The 25237-nt window shown below is 41.9% G+C and overlaps 1 protein-coding gene across 1 annotated transcript; it reads right to left on the bottom strand.

Annotated features, from left to right (window-relative positions):
• Positions 1 to 562: 562 nt before the first annotated feature.
• LOC308286907 (agouti-signaling protein-like) lies at positions 563 to 2769 on the bottom strand (the record flags this gene model as incomplete). Its single annotated transcript, XM_080728029.1, has 2 exons — positions 563 to 733; positions 2602 to 2769. The coding sequence occupies 2 exons, from the start codon at positions 2767 to 2769 to the stop codon at positions 563 to 565; spliced, it is 339 nt and encodes a 112-aa protein (XP_080584155.1).
• Positions 2770 to 25237: the final 22468 nt, after the last annotated feature.

The raw sequence follows: 25237 nt of genomic DNA, 5'->3' as shown, positions 1-25237 counted from the left end.
TAAAGTGAAATCTCTTATCTTTCTGCTTGCATGTTGATACGTCATCAGCGTTCAATCGATCACGCTCAATCGTTCATGTCCTTTACAAAAAATGAAAACCTAAGAGAAAATAACATGCTACAGTTGTGTTATAGAGTCAAATCCTCTGTGTTCTTCTTCAACTCGGGGAGCATACAAATGGAATTGCTCGCTCTCATTTTAACTTTCAGGACATGTAGTATAGTTTTGGTAAAATTGTGTGTATGTAGAGAATCTAGAGATGTCTAGTTTAGGTTTGGTCCTTTGTGGGTTGTCCATTCAGCAGTTGCAGATTGTTTCGAAGGTCCTCATTGATCGATTGAATACACCTCGCAAACAATACGGCGGCAGGTACAATATAACAAGCTTTGCTAAAAGGATAACACAAAAAGCCCAGGGGGGGGGCTTGTTTCCATTGTGGTCCCAAACTCCGCATTGCAGGTTTGGGACCAGTAGCCTAGTAGATTGTTTTAGAGGTCCTCAGCATTGCAGGTTGGCAGTAGCAGATTGTTTTGCAGGTTTCTCAGATGGTTTCTGAAGGTTCTCAACATTGCGGGTTGCCCATTCGGCAGTAGCAGACTGTCTTGAACATGCGACACTGGCAGAAGGCGCAGAAGTCACAGCACACGTTGCCAGGAGACTTACAGCTGCCCCACAGTGGAACGCAGTTCACAGGAGGAGGAGGACGCTTCTTCTTCACCCTAATCTTGTTTTGCTGTGGAGAGAGATGGATGGAATGCAGGGACGTTCATGTTAGAGAGGCAGGGGCTAACATTTATAAAAGGGCACTTTTGGTGCAATTTTGGTGACAACTTTAGGTAAAAACCTGCAACCTGCAATAGCAGACCTCCAAGCTTGGAGGTCGGCTATTTTCTATGCTTGATTTCTACACAGAGAGGGCAATTATTTCAACATAAGATGCTGCATTCAAGTTCAGGAGAGTTTGGACCTTTAGGTGGATGGATGGATGGATGAAAAGGGAGATATATGGAAGGATGGATTGATGGATTGATAAACAAAGAGAAGGAGGAGTAGATACATCAGACTCCACAGGAAGAGGCTCTACCAATAGCCGAGATAAGTACAATTATGAATAAAACTAGAATGATTGACAGACACATACATATAGAGATAGGTACAGTATAGGTATAGGTACCGTAGTATTTGCATTATTATTATTACATTGATATGTATTGTTCATTATGTGGTATCCCGTCTAAATAATCAAAGTGAAGTATATATATTGTATGTACTGTAATATACTTAAATCTTTTTTTTTTTTATGAAATCATAGATGTTTACACTCACCTTTTTTGCTTTCTTATTTTTTCTTTTTTTCACCGATCTGGGTAATTCTGAAAACATGTTTGTAAACAATTAAAAATATGCTTCCGCTATGATTCATCCGAACAGGACACAGTATTATCATCATACAGCATCATAATTATGCACTTTGCACAATTGCATTTGTATGTAAGGCTGTTATAGATCAAAATATCATCGCTTTGTGAGGCTTCTTTTATTTAACTTTTTTTCCTTTTCCTTTGGAGGGCTGGAACAGCTTATGTTCAATATTACTCAAGTTCAACCATGTATAATTCAAAGAATTATAAAAGCACATAAATTACAACCAGATTGCAGTCAAAGTCGAAGTGAAGTAGCATTTTAAAGAGGACTTCCAGTTTGTTTAACACCACATGTTCCACGTGGCGTTAAATACTGTTAAATGCTTTACTCATTTGTTCTATACCGTTGTATACAACAGTGCCTTAGGGTTAGAAAAAGAATCAGAATAAATAATTAAATGCAGCCCTGACACAGTAAAGTATAAGTGTTCATCTTATTCAACCACTTAAAGATGCCCTGACACGCCCCAAAATTATATTAGTATTATACAGTAGGTCACGTGGTCTCTCTAAAAACGGTCTGAATCAAATGATCCCATCCCCCGTAGCGCAGCCCCCTCCCCCCTAACAGTCAATTCATTAATTTTGATTGGCTTATCGCGCATTCCCACAATGACATCAAAAAAATATTAACTTGTTTTTAAGATGATTTCTTAAGGTGACAGTACCCCTTTTGGTAACATAGCCCCTTTAAGGAAAAAGTGCTCAAATGTTTTACTTAAATATCAATCAAAGTATCAATACTGCAATGTAGAAATACTTTGTTACAAGTAAAAGTCCGGAATTCAACATTTACTTGATTAAGAGTTCAAAAGTATTGGTATCAAAATAAGTAGAAAGTACTCATTATGCACAGTGTCTCGTTTCACAAGTTTTCAAATGCATGAAATGTATAAAAATCCTTTAAAAATAGCAGATCTACAACCTCGCAAATGCTTTGGTGTCGCATGACAAAAATAGCAGATTGTAGTGTGGCTATTTTCCATCTTTTTGAAATCTTTTGAAAACGCTTGCCCCTATAGTGGCTTGCCCAAAATAGGAAAGCCATGTTGAAAGTGAGCTCCAGGACTGTAGTAAAACTCAATCACACCCAAAGGCTGTCAAAATGCAGCTGAGGTGCATTGTGGGTGAAATTCCTGTCACTGCGTGCAGCACAAACACTTTGGAACTTACCTACGATGACAACAGATGGCGTGTCTGCTTGCTTGCTCATAGAGAGTGAGTTTGAGGTAAAATTCCTGTTGGTGGAGAGTCTGTCTTCGTGGATCATGTGGGCAGACACCAGGAAGTAGCCTGTGGTGTAGAGGGCCAGGGCCAGGCAGACCAGCAACACCCACGTGTGCATCTTTCTCTGTAATAAACATAAACATCATCACCATTATGAATGACAGCAGCATCTATGCACAGCAGCCATATTAGAAAGACATTGGGCCTATTCCTGAATTCCTGAAGGAAGGTTGCGTTCCATTCTGGTCAAACAGTGTCAGGTTGCTGATATTGTGTGTTTTGGCTCACTAGAAACACTCTGCTACACTATAGGTTCTCAAAGTGTGGTCCAGAGACCCTCATGGACCCTGGAGGGGGTTCCAAAGGGCCCCGCAAGGGTCCATATTTGGTTCCATTTCTATACTTTCAGACTTACTCTCAGTCTCAGGCCACATTCTCATAATATAATTCGGTTGAGTCGTGCGAATGGGAGGGGTGAAGTTGCCACATTCTTGCATATTTAATTGATACGTTTGCGCTCACACTGCACACTGAGTCATCTGAAACAAGGAATCCCTGAGTCCACGTCTGTCCACGGGACATGTATGTATCCAAGCTGCATAATAATGCCTCCTCCATCTTCCTATAATGTTTATTAATTCTTCAAGTTCAACTCACAATGTAACCGCAGGACCCCCGCAAAATTGCGGCACAGGCGTTTGCCTATTTATCTGCGGTCGACGGTCGGAAACGGGCGATCAAAAAATAAAAGCAGCGGCGTCCGGAGGGACTCACAAAATCTACCAGCAATAAACCAGACAGCAAATACTTTAGCAAGATATGAATATCTACGTAGAGGAGAACGTCAACGTCTCTCTCTCTCTCTCCTCCTCTCTCTCTCTCCCCCTCGCTCTCTCTCTCTTTCTCTCTCTCTATCTCTCTGCCCCTCGTCTTGCCCTCCCTGGCTCCCCCTCTCTGCGCTCTGTGCGTAAAGCGTCTCCATTTGGACATGATTTGGCACAGAGAACGAGAGAGAGGAAGCGCTCGCGCGAGCAAGGGCGAGAGACCCACACATCGGCCTATATTACTGTATATTAGGCCTGACTGTGAGCAACTCCTCACAAATAATACACTATGCGCGATCGAGGGAGTGGTGATCAGAAATTAAATCAATGAGGGGAGGGGGCGGCCAGCATGGACCTTAGGCTAATGGTCATACATCTAATGAGAGCGGACGGTCTGGAGGGGGATTTAACCTTTAATATATAACTATGGATTTAACCTTTTATAAATAACTATAGATTTAACCTTTTATATATAACTATGGATTTAACCCGCACATGGCTCCATATACCACAATGTTTCATTGTCTGTATTTGAGATGGATGGATTCACACCAACAGTGAAGTGTTTGCTGTAGCGAATCGAAACCACCGTTTTTTTGTGGATTTGCATTCGTTTCTTTGATTCGAAAAAGAATACGGATGCATCTTCACACATGCCCAAACGTTGTGTATTTTCCGACAATACGTTACAGGATTCGTTTTAATCGCAATAAAACGTGCCTGTGTGAATGCCGCCTCAGACTTGAAATAAAAAAGGTTTGAGAACCACTGTGCTACACTAAATGGAACAGAACCTTCATCAGAATCATTGGTAATACCTGTGCAGGAAGTAAGGAAGGGCCCAATTTCTTCTCACAACCCAGTCACATTGCTTAGCGTTATGAGCGCTTTTAGATGTTTTTTTTTATGTCTTCATTTTGCTGAAGGACCCCTGAGACCCCACTTTGAGAACCACCTCCTTGAAATGACACAATACATAAAGATTGATGGTTAAATGTTGCGGTGTAGCTTATTACATATTGCGAGTCAGTGGCGTCAGTTCAGCAGCCAGTCATGTTGCCATACCTTAGCAACAGACATGATGAATTTATTTTAGGAAGTACATGTTTTCCCCCCTTTAGCCAAGATATGGCAGCTGACATACCTTGCCATACGCAATTGACGCCTTCTGCCGCGAGTCTATTTGTATAAACAATATGTTGGCCAAGATGTTCCCAAAGAGCTTTTCCATTTTTACGCCGATGCTAGCCCACTGTCATTTATTTCTGCGGTGCCACTCGTGCTCGGTCTCTGGAGTAGGCTACTTGCCGTTTGCTTTCGGTGTCACGTAATGATTGTTTGACTTGAAACGTGCAATGAAATGCCGCAAAAAACGAAATTGATGTTGTTTCCCAATGCCAGGAAGATGTTAGCTTCTCTTCCTGACATTGTGTCTTTGAAGAACAGTCAGAATGAATTAGTGTCACAGTACAAGTATCAGTGAACAACAGGGTAAATTGTCACATAAGTGGAGTGCTGGGAGAACAATGCAGTGCCTCAGATCAACTAGGATACCATATGCTTTTAATTTTTCATAATGTTATTTGATATTGTTGTTTTTTTATGTTGTTGAAACGTTGTGCTCCCTCAAAAAGGAGATATTGCATCTCAACAGGATTTACCTGTATACTACCGGTAGTTCCATAATCATCACCATCATCAAATACTGTAGGCCTACTGTACTGTTTTGTGTGTGTGTGTGTGTGTGTGTGTGTGTGTGTGTGTGTGTGTGTGTGTGTGTGTGTGTGTGTGTGTGTGTGTGTGTGTGTGTGTGTGTGTGTGCGTGTGTGCGTGCCTGTGTGCGTGCGCCACCAGTCGTTTTGTCATGATTGATAGTAAGTCAGATGCTAATTAACCACTGTGTGTGTGTGTGTGTGTGTGTGTGTGTGTGTGTGTGTGTGTGTGTGTGTGTGTGTGTGTGTGTGTGTGTGTGTGTGTGTGTGTGTGTGTGTGTGTGTGGGGTGGGGGTGAAGAGAGAGTGTGGAGAGAGGTATAAGAACAAGGAGGTGGAGAAAGACAGACAGAATCCATTAAATCATTCAAAGACAGGAAACAGTGAATATTTTTGATTCATTCCTTGCATGGCACTGCAACTTCATTATTGTATTTTAACTGTTTTTAATTGTAGCCAAATGTCCTTATATTGAAATGAGCTATATGGTATGCAGTCCCACACACATGGCATATATTTTACACCCAAAACAACACGGACATGAACACACAAGACCTTTTAGATGGCGAAAGGAGGTATAGAGGGATGGACCGAAGAGAAGCAGTGCTATTTAGAGGTTTGTCCAAGGACACATAGGTTTATAGTGTCCACAGGGACATGCAGAGAATGTTAGAGGCAGGGGCTGAGATTTTAAAATTTCCGCCTTTTGGTGGAAATATCGAAAATAGCAGAGCTTGGAGGTCTGCGATTTTCGGTGCTTGATACCACACTGAACTAAGATTGCATGGATTTCCACACAGAGAGGGCAATTCTTTCAACATAAGATGCTGAATTCACGTTCAGGACAGTTTGGACAATGCAATTCTCAAGGTTCTTCATATGGCATGGAATGAGGACATTTGCGTTTCTTTCACAGTAGTGAAAACTGCATTCATGGTCTGGAGAGGGCACTTTTTACAGACGGGTAAAAGGGCAGGGGCTCAAGCCCCCTTTGATGTCCACACACCACATATTGTACTGTTGTCCATCCTGGACTTGGATCAGCCAGATGGCAGTTACAAAACCAAGTCCATATGGACTGAGCTATACAAGCTACCGCCCCCCTGGACTGCTTTAAAAATATGTTTCCTTTAAGAATATGTCTTCATAGTAATTATAAGTAATTATACTGTCAAGAGAAGATAACAATTTGACAAACACAAGGCAGTTTAAACAACATTTCGTTATTATTATTATTTATTTTTTACACGCTTGGACCCATTATGAAAAAAAAAAATGAAAAAGATACACGATGGAGCGTTATTTACTTTTTCTTCTTCTTTTTGTTTATATTTGAGAAAAATAAATACTAATTTATATAAAGATACAGAATGTTAAAAGTAAGACCTATAATATTTACTTTAATGTTTGCTGTGTACATTTAGTTTAAGTTTTAATTTATTTGTAGTTCATTTCATAGAGAAACAGAACCCAACAAAGCAGTGAAGTGTTTAGAACAATATGTTTTGTTTAGAGTCTAAACAAAACTTTAGACTGAATTAAACAGTGCTGTTGATCAATTTCGTTCCAATCCTCCTTGTCTGTAATCATTTCTATCTCATTGAATAGAATAGTTTCATGTCATGTTATAGAATAGGATAGAATAGATTGTATGTAAATGTAAAAGATAATGAAAAAAAAAAGTGTGATACTGTAGGACATAAAATGAAACATGTACGTTTATTTAATGGTTACAAGACGGAATAGAATATTATCAACGGTCATATGTTTAACGGTAATTTGGTTTTTAAGTACAGCTGTTGTACTGAGGACTTTACTGTGAACACTGACACACACACGCACGCACGCACGCACGCACGCACGCACGCACGCACGCACACACACACACACACACACAAACAATATGACGCCATATGTACAGCACAGGCTACCTTCATTATCAAACAATAACTACAATCTATGTATCAAAATTACTGTACAGAGTAGTAGTAGTACTAACCCTAACCCTAACCCTGTATAATAATAATCATCATCATCATCATCATCATCATATTTTTCATAATATTTTCAGGGAGAGCGCAGCACCATATACTAGGTCAAATACACAATGAAACGCTAGGGAAAGAAAGCACAGGGGAAGACAAGATAAAAAAGTTCATCAGTTGAAAATAAAATAGTCAGGTTACTCCACAGAACAATGAATGGAAATAGCATAATAAAGTGCATTTAGATCGTTGTGCGATACATAATGAACCATCTAGACCTGTCGGATAGTATGGGACACAACTAAACTAAACTAAACTGTTGTCACTTTTTGTATATGCACAACATCTGGAACAAACTGCAAGTCTGCTACAATGCTGAAGGACCTTTTATGTCCGTATTATTTTTGTTCTGTTTTATTTCTTGATTTTTTTGATAATTAAAACGGCATTTTTTAAATGTTTTAATTAACTACTTTAATTAGCCTTGTTGAAAATGATGGGCTGTATGAATAAAATCATAATAAACCTAAACTAATCGTATCTTACATATATCGTATTTTAGGAGAATAAATTATGTCAAAGCAGAACAACTTTAAATTGAGTTTTTACATTTTGCAGGTTAACTTTCCCAGCCCTGTTTTTGGTTTAATCCAAGAGCACTAGACTGACTGGGGGTCAAAGACCTCCTCCATCAAAGCCCATGTCTGGGGGATGATGTACAGGTATTTGATGTTCAGGGAAAAGCTAGTTCTCTGAGTCTGACATCTGACATTAACTCTGGTGGACGTAAACCTGAGGGTTGGATTTCCAGCCGAATTATTTAGGGACAATCTGATCTTCAGCTGTACGTTGGTGAACTGACCACAGCTGTCAGGTCGTATGGGACAGGTCTGTTTTCTGAACCCAGGGTCAGAAGTAAAAGAGCGTTTTTTTTTTCTTTCTTTTTTTTTATGCACCACATTATCTGGAAAATAATTTCCCAGGAAACTGCGGGTCGGCTGCAACTCTCAGTAGTTTTCAATCAAAGCTGAAGAGCTTTCTGTTTGGCACATGCCTTTTATTGTGTTTTTTTTTTTATAATAATTTATTGAGCAGCACTGGAATTTTATTTGCATTTTTTTCCCCTTTAGCCTTTTCATTTTTCATGTATTCCATTGTGATTTTAGAATTTTTACTTACTATAATTATTACTTTTCATATTACCCATATTATTTATTATTATTTATTTATAATATTTATTTTGTCTTAAAGCTCTAAATGTTTTTTTTTGTAAACTTTGAATTGCCGTTTAAATGGGCTTTAGATACTAATAAACTTGTCTGGCACTAGCTGGGTTCAGTTTCTGATTTATGCTCCGTAGCCTATACGTTACAGTGTTGTGCTATTCTGAAAAGCCAGGTTGATTCCTTTTGAAAAGGTGTAAACAAACTTGACCAGTGGAATTTATTCTGACTTAAAAGGGGGTTTCCTCCCTACAGGATAAACGTTTAAGCTCAGTTGGCGTTGCTTGCTGACAAGCAGAGATCTTCAAGATAACGGCCCACAGACCCACTGCATCCACGTTGTTAGCTTGAAGATCTGTTCTTGTTGGCATGCGACACCGTCATGTGATGGAGTATAAATTAGGCATTACATTTCCTCGCATTAAAGGCAGTGTCACTGCAAAATAATGAAGGGCACAATCACAACTGTATTTTCACGTCAATCAACAGTTTTTGTTGTTTTGTATTTGAAAATAAAATTATTTTTGGGGGGGTATTCTTGTCAAACTTGTGACAAAATATTTATACTGCTATTTAGACTGAATAGATTTGAGTCTTTTTTTTTTTTTTTTTGTAGAATTAACAATAATAATACTTTTTCCCCCCTCCTGTACATCTATCTGTAAACTCCAGGAATCTCTTTCTTAAGGCCTGTCCATACTTTGACCGAAACTGCCCTTTTTGGTCAAAAGGTCCTTTTCGGTCAAACGATCCTTTTCGATCCTTTTCGGTCAAAAGGTCCTATCCGACCATAAAATGATGTCCCTCGCGACTTCTGAAAAGCATTAGACCGAATGAGAGTTCGGAAATGTGCACGTCGGAAAGTCCAACTCACCGAACATTTGGGAGATACTATGGACCGGCCTTTAGTCTGCATGTCTGTCCTTCGTGTCCTGCATCTCCAGAAGCACTCATCCGATCGACTTCGCCCTCAGATGCATTACTGAGGACTCGCGGAAGCCCAGGGTCGAGTGGGAAGTCCATTGGATGAGCGCTTCTCCAGAAGTGGAACATGTTCCTGAGTGGCCATGCGTTGCGAGCAGCGGCCATGCAATGCCCCGAAATGGGCATTGCACCAGTTACTTTTGAGGCATGTGTACCCAACCCTCTACTTTTTTGGGGTATTTTGCTGTATCTTTTACGTGTTTTTACGTTGACTCCCTTAAATTTGCACTTTTTTGTTGGTTTGTCCCGTTGTGTTTTCCTGTCCTTCATCTGGCCGCTTTACTGGAAAAGACGAGCATCGGATAATAGTTCTCAATTGAGCTTACCTTGGGATGGTCACAGCTTTCCCAGTCTCCCTCTCTCTCTCTCTGCCTCGGCCCACTCTCTCTATCTCTCTCTCTCTCTCTCTTTCTGTCTGTGTGTCTCTGTCTCTCTCGCTCTCTCGCTTGTCTATTTGGTGCAGGTATAGTAATGCTCTTTTGACCTCTTCTCTCTCTCACTCGCTCTCCTCACTGTCTTTCTTTGCCTGTCTGTCTCTCTCGCTGTAGTTCTGGTGTTATTTGTTGTTTGTCCTCTCTCTCTCTTCCTTCACTTTATCTATACCTCTCTTTTCACTCTCCCTCATTCCTTTGTCATTCTGTCTCTCTCTCTCTCTTCTTATGCCACTTTTATCACTCTGCTTCCCTCTCCTGCTGTGTCCATCTTCCTTGGTCTTTTTTTTATCCTCTCTTCCTCTCTCTCTCTCTCTCTCTCTCTCTCTCTCTCTCTCTCTCTCTCTCTCTCTCTCTCTCTCTCTCCCTCCCTCTCTCTATCTTTGTCTCTCTCACTTTCATTCACTGTAAATCTGTCCTTTCTTTGAAGCTCTCTCTCTCCCTCTATTTAACTCTCTCCTTACTTCTTCCTCTCCACTTATCTCTTCCTGCCTCCACCCTCTTTTGTCTTTACTCCTCCCTCTCTTAATCTCTCTCTCTCTCTCTCTCTCTCTCTCTCTCTCTCACACACACACACACACACACACACACACACACACACACACACACACACACACACACACACACACACACACACACACACACGCGCGCGCGCGCGCACACACACCCTTCCCAATGTTCCCATCATGTCTTGTTGAAATGTTAATTGTGGCGCTACCTGTGCACTCAGTCCAGTGATGTGTTTTCTAACGTATAAAGTCTGTTCAGCATGTCCAATCCTGACTCAAACCATGCCAAGCTCATGTTCTTTTCATCGGGTAGAGATAACACTGGGACAGGCCTTGCCCCAGAGGATCCAAGAGTTCAAAATGTGTCCTAGTGGAGCGGCATCGGGAGAGTACTTTGATACGGGAACTGTGATTAGTTAGTATGAAAAAACGTCCAGCTCATGTCTGTGAGTCATGTCTGTGAGTCAGTCACGCTATACACAACATTAGACCCACGTGCCGCGTCACTGATTGGCTCACGCACTGACATGGTTCTGTGCCGCGTCGCTGATTGCCCATGGCTTTGGGGAAAATGCTTTCCGGCCTGTCAGTCTCTTGTCATAGAATTATCTGAGCAAACATAAAATAAGAATATATAAAGTTTAAACAATCAAACACTATATATTTCAATACCACACAATCTCAATCTGATCTCTCGGATAGGGATGAAATGTTTTGTTCTCTTGTTGGGCCCTGGTGACTGCTAGAATGCCAGGTGTCGCGATCAACAGCCAGACTTTCCGTGTTGCTGCTGTCCCCCTGGTTGCCCTTCTTCCTTCCTGGGTTTGGCCAAGATAACTATAAAGAAGGTAGAGTCACCAAAACGGCTGGGCATCCGCCATTGACGCTCATGGGAGCCAAAACTGGGACCGGAAGTTGTGTGAACTGCCATGGCAGAAGGATGACAGCCAGCTGGACCATGCTTGTGAATAAATTATTTCTGAACGTTTGTCTCCTTTGTCAGTTAATCGGTCCAGGAATATAAAAGAATGCATATCACAGGTTGTTTTCCAATCAATTGTTTTTGTATGTGCACACTGTATAATTTTATTGAGGCATCTAAACAGCGTCATCCTCCGTCATGTATTGTTTCTGGTAGTGTTGCCAGGTTCTGAGAAATAAGCAACCAGGCCTAGGAAAACAAGACCAAAATAACCAACTAGGGCCAGGAAGGTACAAGACTTATATGAGCACTTACTGCTGTATTGAAAATAACCATCAACAAGCTATAGATCTGCTAAGATTTTGATAACTTGTCAAATGCGACATTCTGCAACTTGTTCACTTTAGAACAGGGGTCTTCAATCAGGCCAGGGACCTTCAAAATGATGCAGAGATGGAGCAATCCCCTTAATACCACCTCGTAGAGGCTACAACATTTGTAGGCTATATATTCATGTGTAACATTATTCATACTTTTATTTTAAACATGAATACATAGGCATACCTTAACTGAGAACCATGTCAATAATACTATCAACAATATGTCAATTGCAGTAAGCTTGTTTTATTTTTAACATAAATGTGGAAAATGTTTTAAAATAATTAAGATAAATGGACATTTGGGGGGAAAAGAGTAAAATAAATGTATTTATTTGTTCATCAATCAAGCAATAATTTCGCGGACCCCCTGCAGTACCTCCGCGGACCCCCTGGCCCCCCCCCCCCCCCCACACACACACACACACACACACACACACACACAAGACGCCACCTGCAACAACCAATATTTACAAGCAACTTCACAGACATTAAGCCCAAAGTCGCTTATAATAAGTGAACATGGCAACACTAAATCCTTGGCACGTTCAGAACGTACTTTGTACTCTTTAGATACCTCTATGAAATTGCACAGTGTGCACATTGAAAAGTAACATAGCAGAAAAAAAAGTTTTATATGATGTCTTTTATTTTCCAGAAGTGATTATTTGACAAAGGTCTAAGACAGTCAGAATAATTGTTTGTTGGTGGTTTGTTCATGAGCTTCTCCACGGACTTCCATGGAATCCAATGCAGCCACCAAACTTCCGGCTGCAGGGCTGGCTCCCATGGTGAGACGAATCTGCCGTCTGGAATTGCATGATAGCGAAAATGACGTATATGTCCCTACCTTGTTTTTAATTTCCTTGGGTTTGGCCATAGATCAGGGGTCTTCAACGTTTTCAGGCCAAGGACCCCTTAGCTGAAGACATTTAACCACTTAAATCATAGCTACTTAGTATATTTGACCTTTCACTCTGTACTTGGTCTGATATTTTTGTCTACACCAAACCTATTTGCCAAAAATAGCAGATCTACAAGCTTTCAACGCCTCGCTTTCAACACATCATCACCCAGGATCCGTTGCAGGCAGCAGATGTGGAATTCATCAAGTGCTTCTTATGGTGCCTTTGGTATTTTACAAGAACCCTTTTAAGCTACTATCTTGTCCAGAACTCCCTTGTAAAAGAGCTTCTGAGTCTCGTTGGGACTATATAAAGGGGGGTGCTGTATAGCAATGTGGACAGACAGACTGCTTTACACTGCTTTAGTGGATACTGTCAGGTTGCTGTTCTGGAAGTCTCTGGTTAGACCGATTTCTCAGAGCGGCAAACATGCGGTGTCAAGCGGCATCTACAACAGGGACGTGCTGGTCATTGGGAAAAGCGGGAGAACTCCCGAACGGCCGGTTCATTCCCGGACGTCCAGGCCGGCCATTAGGAAAAATAAATAAATAAAATGTCGGCCTTCGTTCCATTTTGGGGGCTGGGCAGCCAACAAAGTAAATCGTCACTGTCGGGCAGAAACCTCGTATCTCCAAGTTTCACATTTGTAAATGTTTTCACACAGCAAAGCCATGCTTCATCATACAAGGCCGTCGCACAAAAGTAGTGAAAACAGCAGATCTACAAGCACACAACGCCTCGCGGTACGAGGCGTTGTGTGCTTGTAGATCGGCTGTTTTCACTAGTTTAAATGATTTTTAAAATGATAAATACAAAACAAACGGTTTTGGACATTCAAGGTTTCCACCCGACAGCGAAATATAACTCATGTAATTGGCCCACTGGCTTGTCACTTGTCATGATCTGAAATGGCAAATCTTTGAGTAGCAGCAGCGCTATAAAGAGAGATCTCTCTCTATAGCGCGCAATGAGGGCCTCTACAACTCTTTTTCCCGGGCTGAATTAGGGGCCCAGCATGTCCCTGGTGCAGACACCGCAGCTGCATGGCAGCGCTCTGGAAAAAAAGGTCTCTAACGAAAGGCAGCAGAGGCTAGACCTACAGATGTGCCGTTTCAAAAATTCACACGTCCTGCTATTGGCAAGTCAGTAGATTTTCAGGGGATTTGCAGAAGATTTAGATTGTAGATCAGCAATTTGTGCTTGTTTCTGCAAAAAGAAGCTCTGTTGTCCATACAAATTTGAAAAGCAAAACAGGGAAAGAAACCGGTGGAAAAATGCATTTGCAGGACATTTGCAGGAAAATAGCAGTAAACACTGAGGAGTTGAAACGGCACAGCTGTATGTGCACCTGGATGTCATTGTCCCTGCTGCAGGTAGGGTGGCAGGACACTTCCAAGGTCCCGTAGGTAAAATAAGTAAATTATTTGCCCCTACAGAGACAGGTGCGTAGAGGAGAAGACCAAAGACCGAAGGGTGGAAGACACACTCCACACACATTGACTTCAGACGCAAAAAAATAATAATTTGGACAACAGTGTTTCGTTCTTTAGATTACAGGTTACATCCAGTCAGAAGTGCATTTGTTAGACTGGCAACATCCTCTGAACGATTTGAACCATCTGCTCCTCTCTTCAAGAAACTAAACATTCTGTCTGTGTCCGAGGTTAATTCTTTACAGATATGTATATTTGTGTATAAATGTATCTATGATCAATGTAATCTACCAAATGGTTTTAATAGTTTATTTTCGTTCAATTCTGATATTCATTCATATGTCACACGGCAATCAAAAGACCTTCATGTACCTTATTGTCGTACTTCCCTCAGGCAGTTTTCAATAAGATTTAGAGGAGCTAATTTATGGAATGCCGCCAATCCAAGGCTTAAAGGATCTTCATTAGAGGTCTTTAAAGCCAACTACAAAAAAATGCTCATAGCTAAAATGTAGTATAAATGTGTATTTGGTTGTGTGTACAGGTGTAGATAGTTTGTAGTATATATGCATGTACTTTATGTACTTTATTGTATGTAGATTATATTTAAGCATGTTTATTGAACGTACTTATGTATACTTATTTACTTATGTCTGTTTTTATAAATTAGGGGAAGTTCTTTATAAGCCTTTAGGCTTCTTAACTTCTCCTGCACAATATGTGATACAAATGTATTGTTTTCTTATTTCAACTATGTTTGCTAATAAATAAATACAAAATACAAAAAATACATGTGAGCTGCTAGGAGGAATGTGCTGAGTGTCTGCGACACTGTTTCTCAACCTTTAAGGGTTTGTACATTTTGTACTGTACATTCTCTGTGTTAAAATGAACACAGAGGATTTGATATACAGTGTACATGTTCAAAAATGGGGGTCTGTGGGCTAATACTGTACACATCGAACTGGATAATTGATTTAAAAGAAAAAGGCTAGATTAGAATCACTGAACTAAAATATGCCTGATCCCTACTTATTGCAGGGCACTCGAGTGGTGCAGTGGTAAAGTGCCTGCCCACCACAGCGGAGGCTGTGGGCAGGTCGGGGACTGGGGAGGGTGATATTTGTCACTGCGGGGCAGCACCGGTCAGCAGAGAGTGTTGGGTGGGAGGAGTAAAGGACGGAGGCTCCACGCAGGGGCGTCACAAGGGGTAGGAAAGTGGGACTGAGTTACTAGGGCCCAAGGCGGAGGGGCCCTACTAACTTTAGCTATTGAAAAATAGCAGATATACAAGCTCACAGCGCGGCACGAGTGCCGCGCTGCGAGCTTGTAGATCTGCTATTTTTGATAGCAGATCTACAAGTCGTGAAAATGTGTGCAAATCTTTGAATATATGTATTTTTTAAGCGAACATTTGTAACTCAAGTTTTGCTTCTGGGGGGTCCCTGGAACTAGATATTTTGAGATGGGGGTCCGTGGCCAAATACATATTATTTTGGGGGTCCTTCACGTGAAAAAGTTTGAGCACCACTGACATGGAAACATAGGTTTCTTGCACACATTTTCAAAATGTTTCAAAAATAGCAGATCTACAAGCTCGCAGCGCGGCACTCGGTGCCGCGCTGTGAGCTTGTATATCTGCTATTTTTCAATAGTTAACATTCATGGGGGGCCCGCAGTGAATCCTTGTACCCAGGGCCCAGAACTTGGTGTGACGCCCCTGGCTCCACGTCCTCCCGATAGAGGCTCCTCACACTGGCAGGTGAGTCAGTAGGATACAACAGCAGAGACAACACACAGAAATGTGTGTGCCCCCCGCACAGATATTTTAACAGTATAAGAGTAGCTTTCAGTGAGTGGTGGTGAATGCCTCAGACATGTACCAATGTCTGTATTATTCCCCACATGTTTCTTGTACCCTGCCTAGCCACAAAGATCATGTCATTACTATAGTCACTGTCATGTCACTGTGTTTCACTTCTCTGAGATGTGGGACGTTAGTTTTAGTTTTTTATGGGGTAGTAAAAGGCAAGATTGAAAACGTTCAGGAAATGGCAGACTACAGGCTCACAATGTGCTCAGAATTGTTTTGTATTATTTAATGGTCAACAGAAGATACTGGAAGATTTCATATCAACCCCAAATATTTGCTATGAAAAACTAAGGTCATTTTCTGTATAATCTTAGAGCTCCTCTTCCTCGGCCAGTGTCTCTGAACCAGCCATGTTCTCGGTGAGACAAAATGTATCAACACGATGGCCTGATTTTATAGTTTACTAATTCTAATACTAGATTGCAAATGCAATACTAATACAGTTTTTGAAGATAATGATGTAATGGTTGGAGTCCACGTTTAATTCCCCTATCATGTGGTACTTGGTGCAGTGGTGTTCATTTGTGTTAGGACTCTTTATGGATGATGACTCTTCTGTTTCTTTTTGATTCAATATATTGAAATGGTTTAAGGATCTCTATTGGGTTTTGGGGTGGATGCACAGATGGAAGCACAGATACCTGTGGAAGCACAGATAAGTCTGTATTACGGTAAGTCTGCCCAGGGGCGTCAATTGGGTATGGCAGGGGTATGCAGCTTCCATACCCAGTGTCCAGTGGGGAAATAAAAGTTACTTTTAAATATAAATCCATGAATGTCTTTTGTCTACTGTGCTGGTTATTGTGTTGTTAAATTACAGTAAAATAACTATAGTACAAATGCAAAATCCTCCCCATCCTGACAAAATGGTAGGCTATATACCCAGGTTCCGCAGGTCAGCTGCACAGGTGCAATGCATTATTGTTAATTGTGGCACGTTGTCGTTTACTAACATGCTAAGTTTAGCTGCACTTGAACAACCGTTCCAGGCTGCCATATCCAGCCCAATAAACCGTAGAAAGGTATGAAGGCGCGCGTGCAAGACACCTGTCATGTTGCCATACCTTAGCTTTTTCTGAACTGACGCCACTGAGTCTGCCTCATGGTTCCAGTTCTGGGTAGTAATCATGAGTAGGGCTGTCACTCACAATCACAACATTTTATCTGACCGTTAATCTAATATTACTATCCCACTAATTCCACGCCCATTCACGCCCAGACAGAGTGATAGGTAGAAGGGTATCGGTAGGAGTCGACGCTGATTGGCTAGCCCTGCTCACGTATTCACTGCATTCCTGTCCATGCCCTGGGTTGCCTCCCACTGTGTCAGTGTGCTCGCCACCAGTTCCGGGTGCCTGACTCAGTGGCAAAGCCAGCCTCATCCATCTCTCTCTGACCTTGTCTGTAACCCGTGATATACCGTAGATCCCTGTGGAATCCTGTTCTGCTGAAGCAGTCTAGGCCGAGCTATTTGAAGTCCTTGACTACCTGTCAGCAGCGGCAATGGTTTTGTCCTCTGTGTTAATTGCCATGCAAATAATTGTGATTAACGATTAGAAAATTAGAAACAGAAATTACATTCCTGGCCTTTTAGGCTTTGTAATCAAACGGGAGATATGACAAACTAATCATATAATATAATACAAAATATTACTGACAATGACCTGTAATGATCCAAATAAATAATGTAGCCTACTATGGACAAAAATGGGCACATCCTGAATAACTATACTTTAATAAAAAAAAAGTTAACAAAAATAGTAGATCTCCAAGTTGCGATGCAGCACAAACCCAAAATGCCCAATGTAGGTATGGTAGGTTGGAGGTGGTTCAAAGAGAGTCGATGACACTGATGAAATGTGACAATTCTGTTATTTCCTCCAACTGACTCAGAGGAATGGAAACTAGTCATGATTAGCTCAAATAATTGCGATCAGGTGATTATGTAATAACTGACAGGCCTGGTCATGCGCATGGTTCACCAATAAACTCATCCATATTCCTAGAAATGAGCCTCACGCCATCCTGTGTCGGATGCATATTGTCTCTCCCCCTCGGAAAGCGTGCCAATGATTTATGAAGCCCGCGTTATGATATGGATTATGAGCTCTAAGCTCCGTAATGTTCTCCATATGTGTGCAGTGTTATTGTTTGTATTTCAATTCTATCGCATGCTTTTAGATCTGATACAGTGAAGCCCAGAAGCATTTTTTCAACACTTAGGACAAACGTGAGTGTATGCGCACGCACGCACGCACGCACGCACGCACGCACGCACGCACGCACGCACGCACACACGCACGCACGCACACACGCACACACACACACACACACACACACACACACACACACACACACACACACACACACACATTCGAGACAGAGGTCATTATACTCTATGTGTAGATACAGAGGCAGGCCCAACGCCAGAGAAATAATAAATAGGAGGAACACTTTATTTTCATGAGGGAGCATGCAGATTAGCCTTGTGCCCACTTTAAGGTTTTCATCAAGGAAATGTGCTTCATAAATAGCCTGTATTATGATTATGAGGACAAATACACAGTTAAACACCTCACCACACCGGCCCCTGACGCACAAATACACAGATGGGAGGGGCCCTTCTGATATCTCCTATATACACACAATTGTCACATACTGAGCCAAGCAAGCTACAAGACATGGCTTGTTCTGAAGAAGGACACAAAAAATACAACAGGTTTAGTAATTTTTTTTTTTTCTCAATATTATTTTAAATAGCAAATATACAAGCTCACAATGTGTCGCAATGTGACACATTGTGAGCTTGCTGATCTGCTATTTTCAAATGTAAATGTAAAGTAGTAAAACTGAGCCTAGTTGCTTCTGTTGAGCTTATTTCTTTGGCAAAATCTGGCAACAGACAATTCCCTGTCACTTTCTTACTTGGGAGGAAGTGAAAATATGTTTTTTGAAGCAGCACACAGAGAAAAACGCTCTAGCGCCCTCTGTAAAAGGCAATGTCAGCCTCCCTAGAGAGGGCCAGGAATAAGGTAAATAGTCTACATCAGGGGTTCTCAAACCTTTTAGACAGTGAAACCCAAAATAAACATATTTGAACTGGGGACCCCCACCCTGACAAGCACTTGGAATTGTAGGTATTACATTTAATGCGACTCGGTTCCACAGATAAATATTGTGAACATAGCAGATCTACATGCTGCGAGGCGTTGTGAGCATGAAGATACATGTGCAGATACCCTGTATACACTTATGTTGGTTTGTTTACTGTTAAGTGAGACCGCAAGTTTGAGAACCACTGGTCTAAATGCATTGATTAGTGAATGGTTCAGCACCACTGCTGATGGACAGCGACGGGCCATGCGCAGTGACCCAGCAACATGCTTTCTTTACACAGGGATAAAATATCCAGCAGATCAAAGCAGAGCCGCTGTGTCAGTCTCCACAGAGGCAGTGTGTTTGTAGTTAAGCCATTACCAACACTCCAGCAGCACATGCAAACAGTTAACTTACTGTACACTGACTTACAGGGGGCAGCGTGTGTTTTGGAAAAGTCCACAGCAGCCTGGGCTGCATGGCTTCCATACTGCTGCTAGTGGGTGCTATAGCCAGGGGTGGAAAAAGTACCCACATTTTCTACTGAAAGTGGGAGGGACATGCCCAAAACATGCCCCAAACAGCTAAATCAGGATGTGATACACTCTGTGTGTGTCACACACACACACACATACTGTAATGTAGAAATACAAGTAAAAGTCTGGAATTCAAAATTGACTTGAATTATTGATATCAAAATGTACTTAAAGTACCAAAAGTAAAAGTACTCATAATGCAGAATATCCCATTTCAATTTACAAGCCCACAATACATCGCATCGCAACGCATTGTGAGCTTGTAGATCGGTTATTTTCAAATGGCTGAAATAGGGCTTAAGTTGTTAATGTATGTTTTCAAAAATCTACAAAGTAACTAGTAACTAAAGTTTTCAAATAAATGTGGTGCAGTAAAAGTACAATATTTGGATCCAAGATGTAGTGTAGTGGAAGTAAAATTATTGGAAATTGGTATTACCCAAGTAAAGTACAAATAATTCAAATAACTTAAGTACATGTACTTAGTTCATAGGTTTCCAACAGGGGGTCGGGACCCCTAGGGGGTCCTCAGAGTTACTACAGGGGGTCCTCCAAATCTTTGAGTGATATAAACTTTTTTCTCCTTTTTTATATACTAACCACTTGAACCCTAGTGTTCATATTCTGAGAAATGTCAGCAAGACCCCGAAATGTAACCAAAAACAGCAGATCTACAAGCTCACAACGCCTCACTCAGCTTGTAGATCGGCTATTTTCGGCAAAGAGGGGGAAAACAGCGACTAAGTACAGAATGAAAGGTCAAGTTTATTAAGTATTGACGGTTCAAGTGGTTAAATATCTGAAAACACAAATTGACATTAATCCAAAATAAACTGATGATTGTGCTGTCAAACAATGAAACTATATGGAATCTATGAAAAGGTTGTGGGGGTCCCTGCTTCATCTCTCTCTCAACTAAGGGGCCCTTGCCTGAAAACATTGAAGACCCCTGACTTAGTTACTTAACACACCACTGGTAGGTGCTATAGCTGCTTGTTTGGCTGAGCTTTTCACTTGAACCTTCTCCAGCTCACTGGGGGTAGTTTTACCAGGCAGTGGTGATAGGAAGAACTTCTGTGCGTCCACTTTTGTTCAAGTTAGGCTTCTGATTACGTCATAGTTATAGATTGCTCGTTCATGTATAGCAGTGGGGCCTGTGGGGGGGTCCCCAAATTATTTTCGGGGGTCCCCAGATGATGTGCGAGTCGTGCGACATTGTTTTCTATAGTATTGTAAGGCTTAAAACACTGCCCAGCTGTAACAAGTCCATGTGTAACTGTTTTACTACATAATGAGCTGCTATAACTTCAATCATATTTCTTTCCCCCCTCCTATTGTCTCTATTTTGAATTGTCTGCACTGTTGCCCCCGGAGACCCGGCCCTCAAAGGATGGGGTTCAATTCAATTCAAAGGAGCTTTATTGGCATGAGAAAACATGGTTCACGGACGTCTCAAGCTGTCAGTCATCCATTCAAGAACCCTCCGTTTTTCAAACCACATTAACAACAGCTTCCTATATACGTATATTAGAGAAAGGGGGGGAGAGAAGCTACACATGTTTCCGTTTTGGAGAAAATAGGTGCAATGGAGGATCGTATTGGTTGCAAGATGAGAGGCGGTGGGAAGGACTGAAGACTCAATGAGTGTCTTCATGTAATTGTCGAGTTATGTGAAAAGAGTCCTTGCTGTCTTGTTTCCATTGGGCTCCTTGGTATTCAATTCATCGACATAATATATATATATATATATATATATATATATATATATATATATATATATACACATACCGTATATAAATCATCACGTATATAAAACACTTTATGAGTTGGAAAAAGCGAAGGGGTGGGGGGGGCGCCTGTCTGAAGGGAGATGTGATAATTACCTCCCTCTTTGGCCTCCTGACACATACACATGCACGGATGCACATGCACACACACGCACGCACGCACGCACGCACGCACGCACGCACGCACACACACACACACTCGCGCTCGCGCGCACACACACCACAGTACAGCGGACAGCAATGTGTGTGTGGTCACCACACACACACACATCACCACACACACACATGCTTGCCATAGGGTGGGTGATGGCTGATTTAAGCAGTCACACCTGGCCTGCATTCTAAATAATTGGACTCAGAGTGAGGCCCTGGTTACACATCTGCAGATGTGTCAGTTTCCCCGCGCACTAGCTCTGTGTTATGTGAGAAAAGGGGTGCGGTCACGTCCAATTGCAGTCCGCTGTATAGGTGCTGAAGCATGTGGAGTCCGACACGCGTGTGAAGCGTGAGGTTCAACAATGATGAACCTTAACCGGGCGCCAGCCAACAGGACAGAAGCTATATGCACTGACCCCACTTGGCAGCCATTTCGCTTGTAGTTTTTACTCATTGAGCCAACACTCAAATGCAATTCAAACTAGAAGCAGTGCTCTTCCGAGCAGAGGTCTCCACCAGGCCAGGCGTCCTGGTGGTGCTACTGTATAATAGGCCAATGTAAAAAGGGTGGCATATGTTCTTCACCTTAGATCTTTCATGGCAATCGGACGCTGCATGCATGATTTGAGGCATTGTGTTCCAAAAATGTGTTTTGCTAATGTCTACCTGCTGGTGGCGCTATAACAGCCCAATGTGAAAAAGGTAGCATTTGTTCCTTGACCTAGTGGGAATATGTGTGGCAAATTTCACACTAATCGCAAGCTGCGTTGATGATTTGAGGCATTTTGTTCAAAAACTGAGCAATCCTGCAAACTTTGGAAGCCACTATTAGCCAATTAGGATGGAATATGAAATATCAGACGGATCGGACTTGATCACATGACTATAAAGATACTGTGTACCGATTTGCATGATCTTTGGATAAAATCTCAAGGAATAATAGGAAAAATTGTGTTTTACATAAGTTGGCCTCCTGGTGGCGCTATAAAAGGCTGATGTGAAAAATGCAGGGAAAGGGTTTTTCCTTGGCCTCTAGGGAGTGCGCTTACAAAGTTTGAAACTGATCGGTGGAGTTATAGGTAAAACCACAAATCGGCCTGTTATAGCGCCACCATGAGGCTGATTTAAAACATTTGAAGTGGCATTTCTTCCTCGACCTAGTGGGAACGTGTGTGCGCGATTTCATGATAATTGCACTTTGCGTTTGGGATTTGAGACATTTTGTTCAAAACGGCTCAATCCTACAAACTTTGGAAGCCAATCTTAGCCAATCAGGATGGAATATGCAAAATCGGACAGATCTGTGTCAATCACATGACTGTCGAGATACTGCCTACTGATTTGTAGGACTTTTGGACAAAATCTGTAAGAGCAGTGCACAGAAATGTGTTTTGCGAACATCGGCCACTAGGTGGCGCTATAAAAGGCCCATTTGAAAAATGTAGGGCAGAGGTTCTAGATTGGCATCCAGGGAATGTGTGTGCTCACTTTGGCAGCGACAGGGCCAACGGCGACTGAGATTAGGTGCACACAAACTGCGAGGACACACGCACGCACGGACGGACGGAGGGGAAAACATACTCTCCCCCATGCCTTCGGCTGGTGGAGACAATGAATGGAAAACCAGCACTCGTGCCGGCACTGTCCACAACCCCGAAGTTGGGGAGCCATCCTCACACACTCAGGGGGAGAGAGTGCTCATCTGGTCTTGTATCTTATTTCCTTGCGGCTGGCTAGATGGAGTGCAATGGGGTAAAATAAACAAATTATCGAAAATGTAAAGAGACCTTAACGTAGCCTGAACACATTCCGTTTCTGGCCACCGCGTTAACTTGAGCATATAATATAGCCTCTAGCGCAGCTAAAACACCTCATTATCATACATTTGAGATGTAATAAAGTTCCCTAGATATTGTTTTTATTATAAACACATGGCACTTGCCCTGGCAGATAGAAATCTGGAAAGTGGAAAGTTCTGTGTAGCAGGCATAGGGACTTTGATTTGCTGAAATTTCAAGGAAATATTAACGTATGATGACGATATCCAGGGGTCCTTAGAGGTGTTCCAGGGGGTCAGTAACCACTTTCCAATCCTATTTTATACAGTACTTATCTTTGACATATCAATCTTGAAAAGCTGTTCAATTTGCATACCGATAGGCCGGGAATCGGAATCGGAAAAAAAAGCTATTCTGAAATGTCAATGTCAGTACAGTAGTACAAGTGTGTGTGTGTGTGTGTGTGTGTGTGTGTGTGTGTGTGTGTGTGTGTGTGTGTGTGTGTGTGTGTGTGTGTGTGTGTGTGTGTGTGTGTGTGTGTGCATGTGCGTGTGTGTGTGTATGTGTGTGTGCGCGCACGTTTAAAAGCTAATTCACAACCATGAACGTGATGATGTCATCGATTTCATAGATAGATTCATAGACTTGTTTGACAGCACTGTCGTCAGTCTTGGAATCACGTTAATGTGTTTTTCCAGACATTTAACCACTTCACATTGTACTTGGTCTGCTCTTGTTTACCTCAAAATAGCTGATCTACAAGCTCTCAACGCCTTGCAGCGCGAGGCGTTGAGAGCTTGTAGATCTGCTATTTTTGGCTTAAGTTCTCCTCAGAATAGGGATGGGTTCAAGTTGTTAAATTACCCCTAAGGGTCCCAGACCCCATGTTGAAGACCCCTGCCTTAGGCTATATCTGTTTTCGCCATATGCCATCATGAGACAACTATGGCGTGTACTTGATGGGTTGTGAAGTTTGACACACAGCAGTTGAGCCAGTAGGCTACAACTTGCACCAATGGACATGGCACAGATGTTTCACATTCTGTCTGTCATTCAAAACAATTATTTGTACTTGACGCTCTGTGTACCTCTATAAGGCCTGTTTTTCCTCAATCGCTTGGATGCATTTCTTGAAACTCCAACCTTGATTTTCTAAACCCTGCCTTAAAACCCCACACCATTAAGACAATTGGCCAATCAATGCATTATTTCACTTGACCAATTTTCATTCCACTCAAAACATTGTTATTGTTCTCAGTTGGCTGTGTACATTTCCCATTAGCATTCATTGGGCAAATAATTCATTGGCATTGGGTCATTGCATGTAAAATATGTACAATGAACAACGCCAGCACGAATGGTGATTGGAGTGAGTAACACACCTTCGCACAATTGAAGGATGAACACTTGCCGCAGATGCAAATTGTGAACAATGAAAAGATATTACAATATAAGGGTTCCAGTGCAATGTTTTCAATGGAGCAAGAAGCAGGTGGAAATCAAGGCATGCAAGAGGTGCAAGAGCATGGTGGTGATGGTCAGGCACGTGCACACATAGACATCAAAGGGGGCTCGAGCCCCTGCCCTTTTATCCATCTGTAAAAAGTACCATGAATGCAGTTTTTACTATGGTGAAGGAAATGCTAATGCCATCTTTCCATGCCATACCTGAAGGCAGCATTCAAGAGAATTGCCTTGTCCAAACTCTCCTGAACTTGCTGTATCTTAAAATCAAGAAATGTGTAGAAATCAAGCATCGAAAATAGCACTGCGACGCGTTGTGAGCTTGGAGGTCTGCTATTTTTGATGTTTTCACCAAAAGGCCCTTTTAGAAATGTCAGCCTCTGCCTTTCTAACATTCTCTGCATGTCCCTGGTGGTGTGGTGGTGGTGGGGAAGGAGGGAGAGGGGCACACAGAGGAGGGGTGGACAGGGTGGAGAGAATGGATGCTCAATGACATCCAACATCGTAGAACAGTGGTTCTCAACGATTAATTTGTTCTCTTTTTTTTACGCATGTGGTTATCATTTTTGATTGTTTGTGTTTCTTTTGCAAG

This window comes from Nannobrachium achirus (assembly GCF_963921795.1).
Source record: "Nannobrachium achirus genome assembly, chromosome: 6".
NCBI classification, from domain to species: Eukaryota; Metazoa; Chordata; class Actinopteri; order Myctophiformes; family Myctophidae; genus Nannobrachium; species Nannobrachium achirus.
Note: the sequence above shows the minus strand (reverse complement) of the source record. Positions and strands in the feature narration are given on the sequence as shown.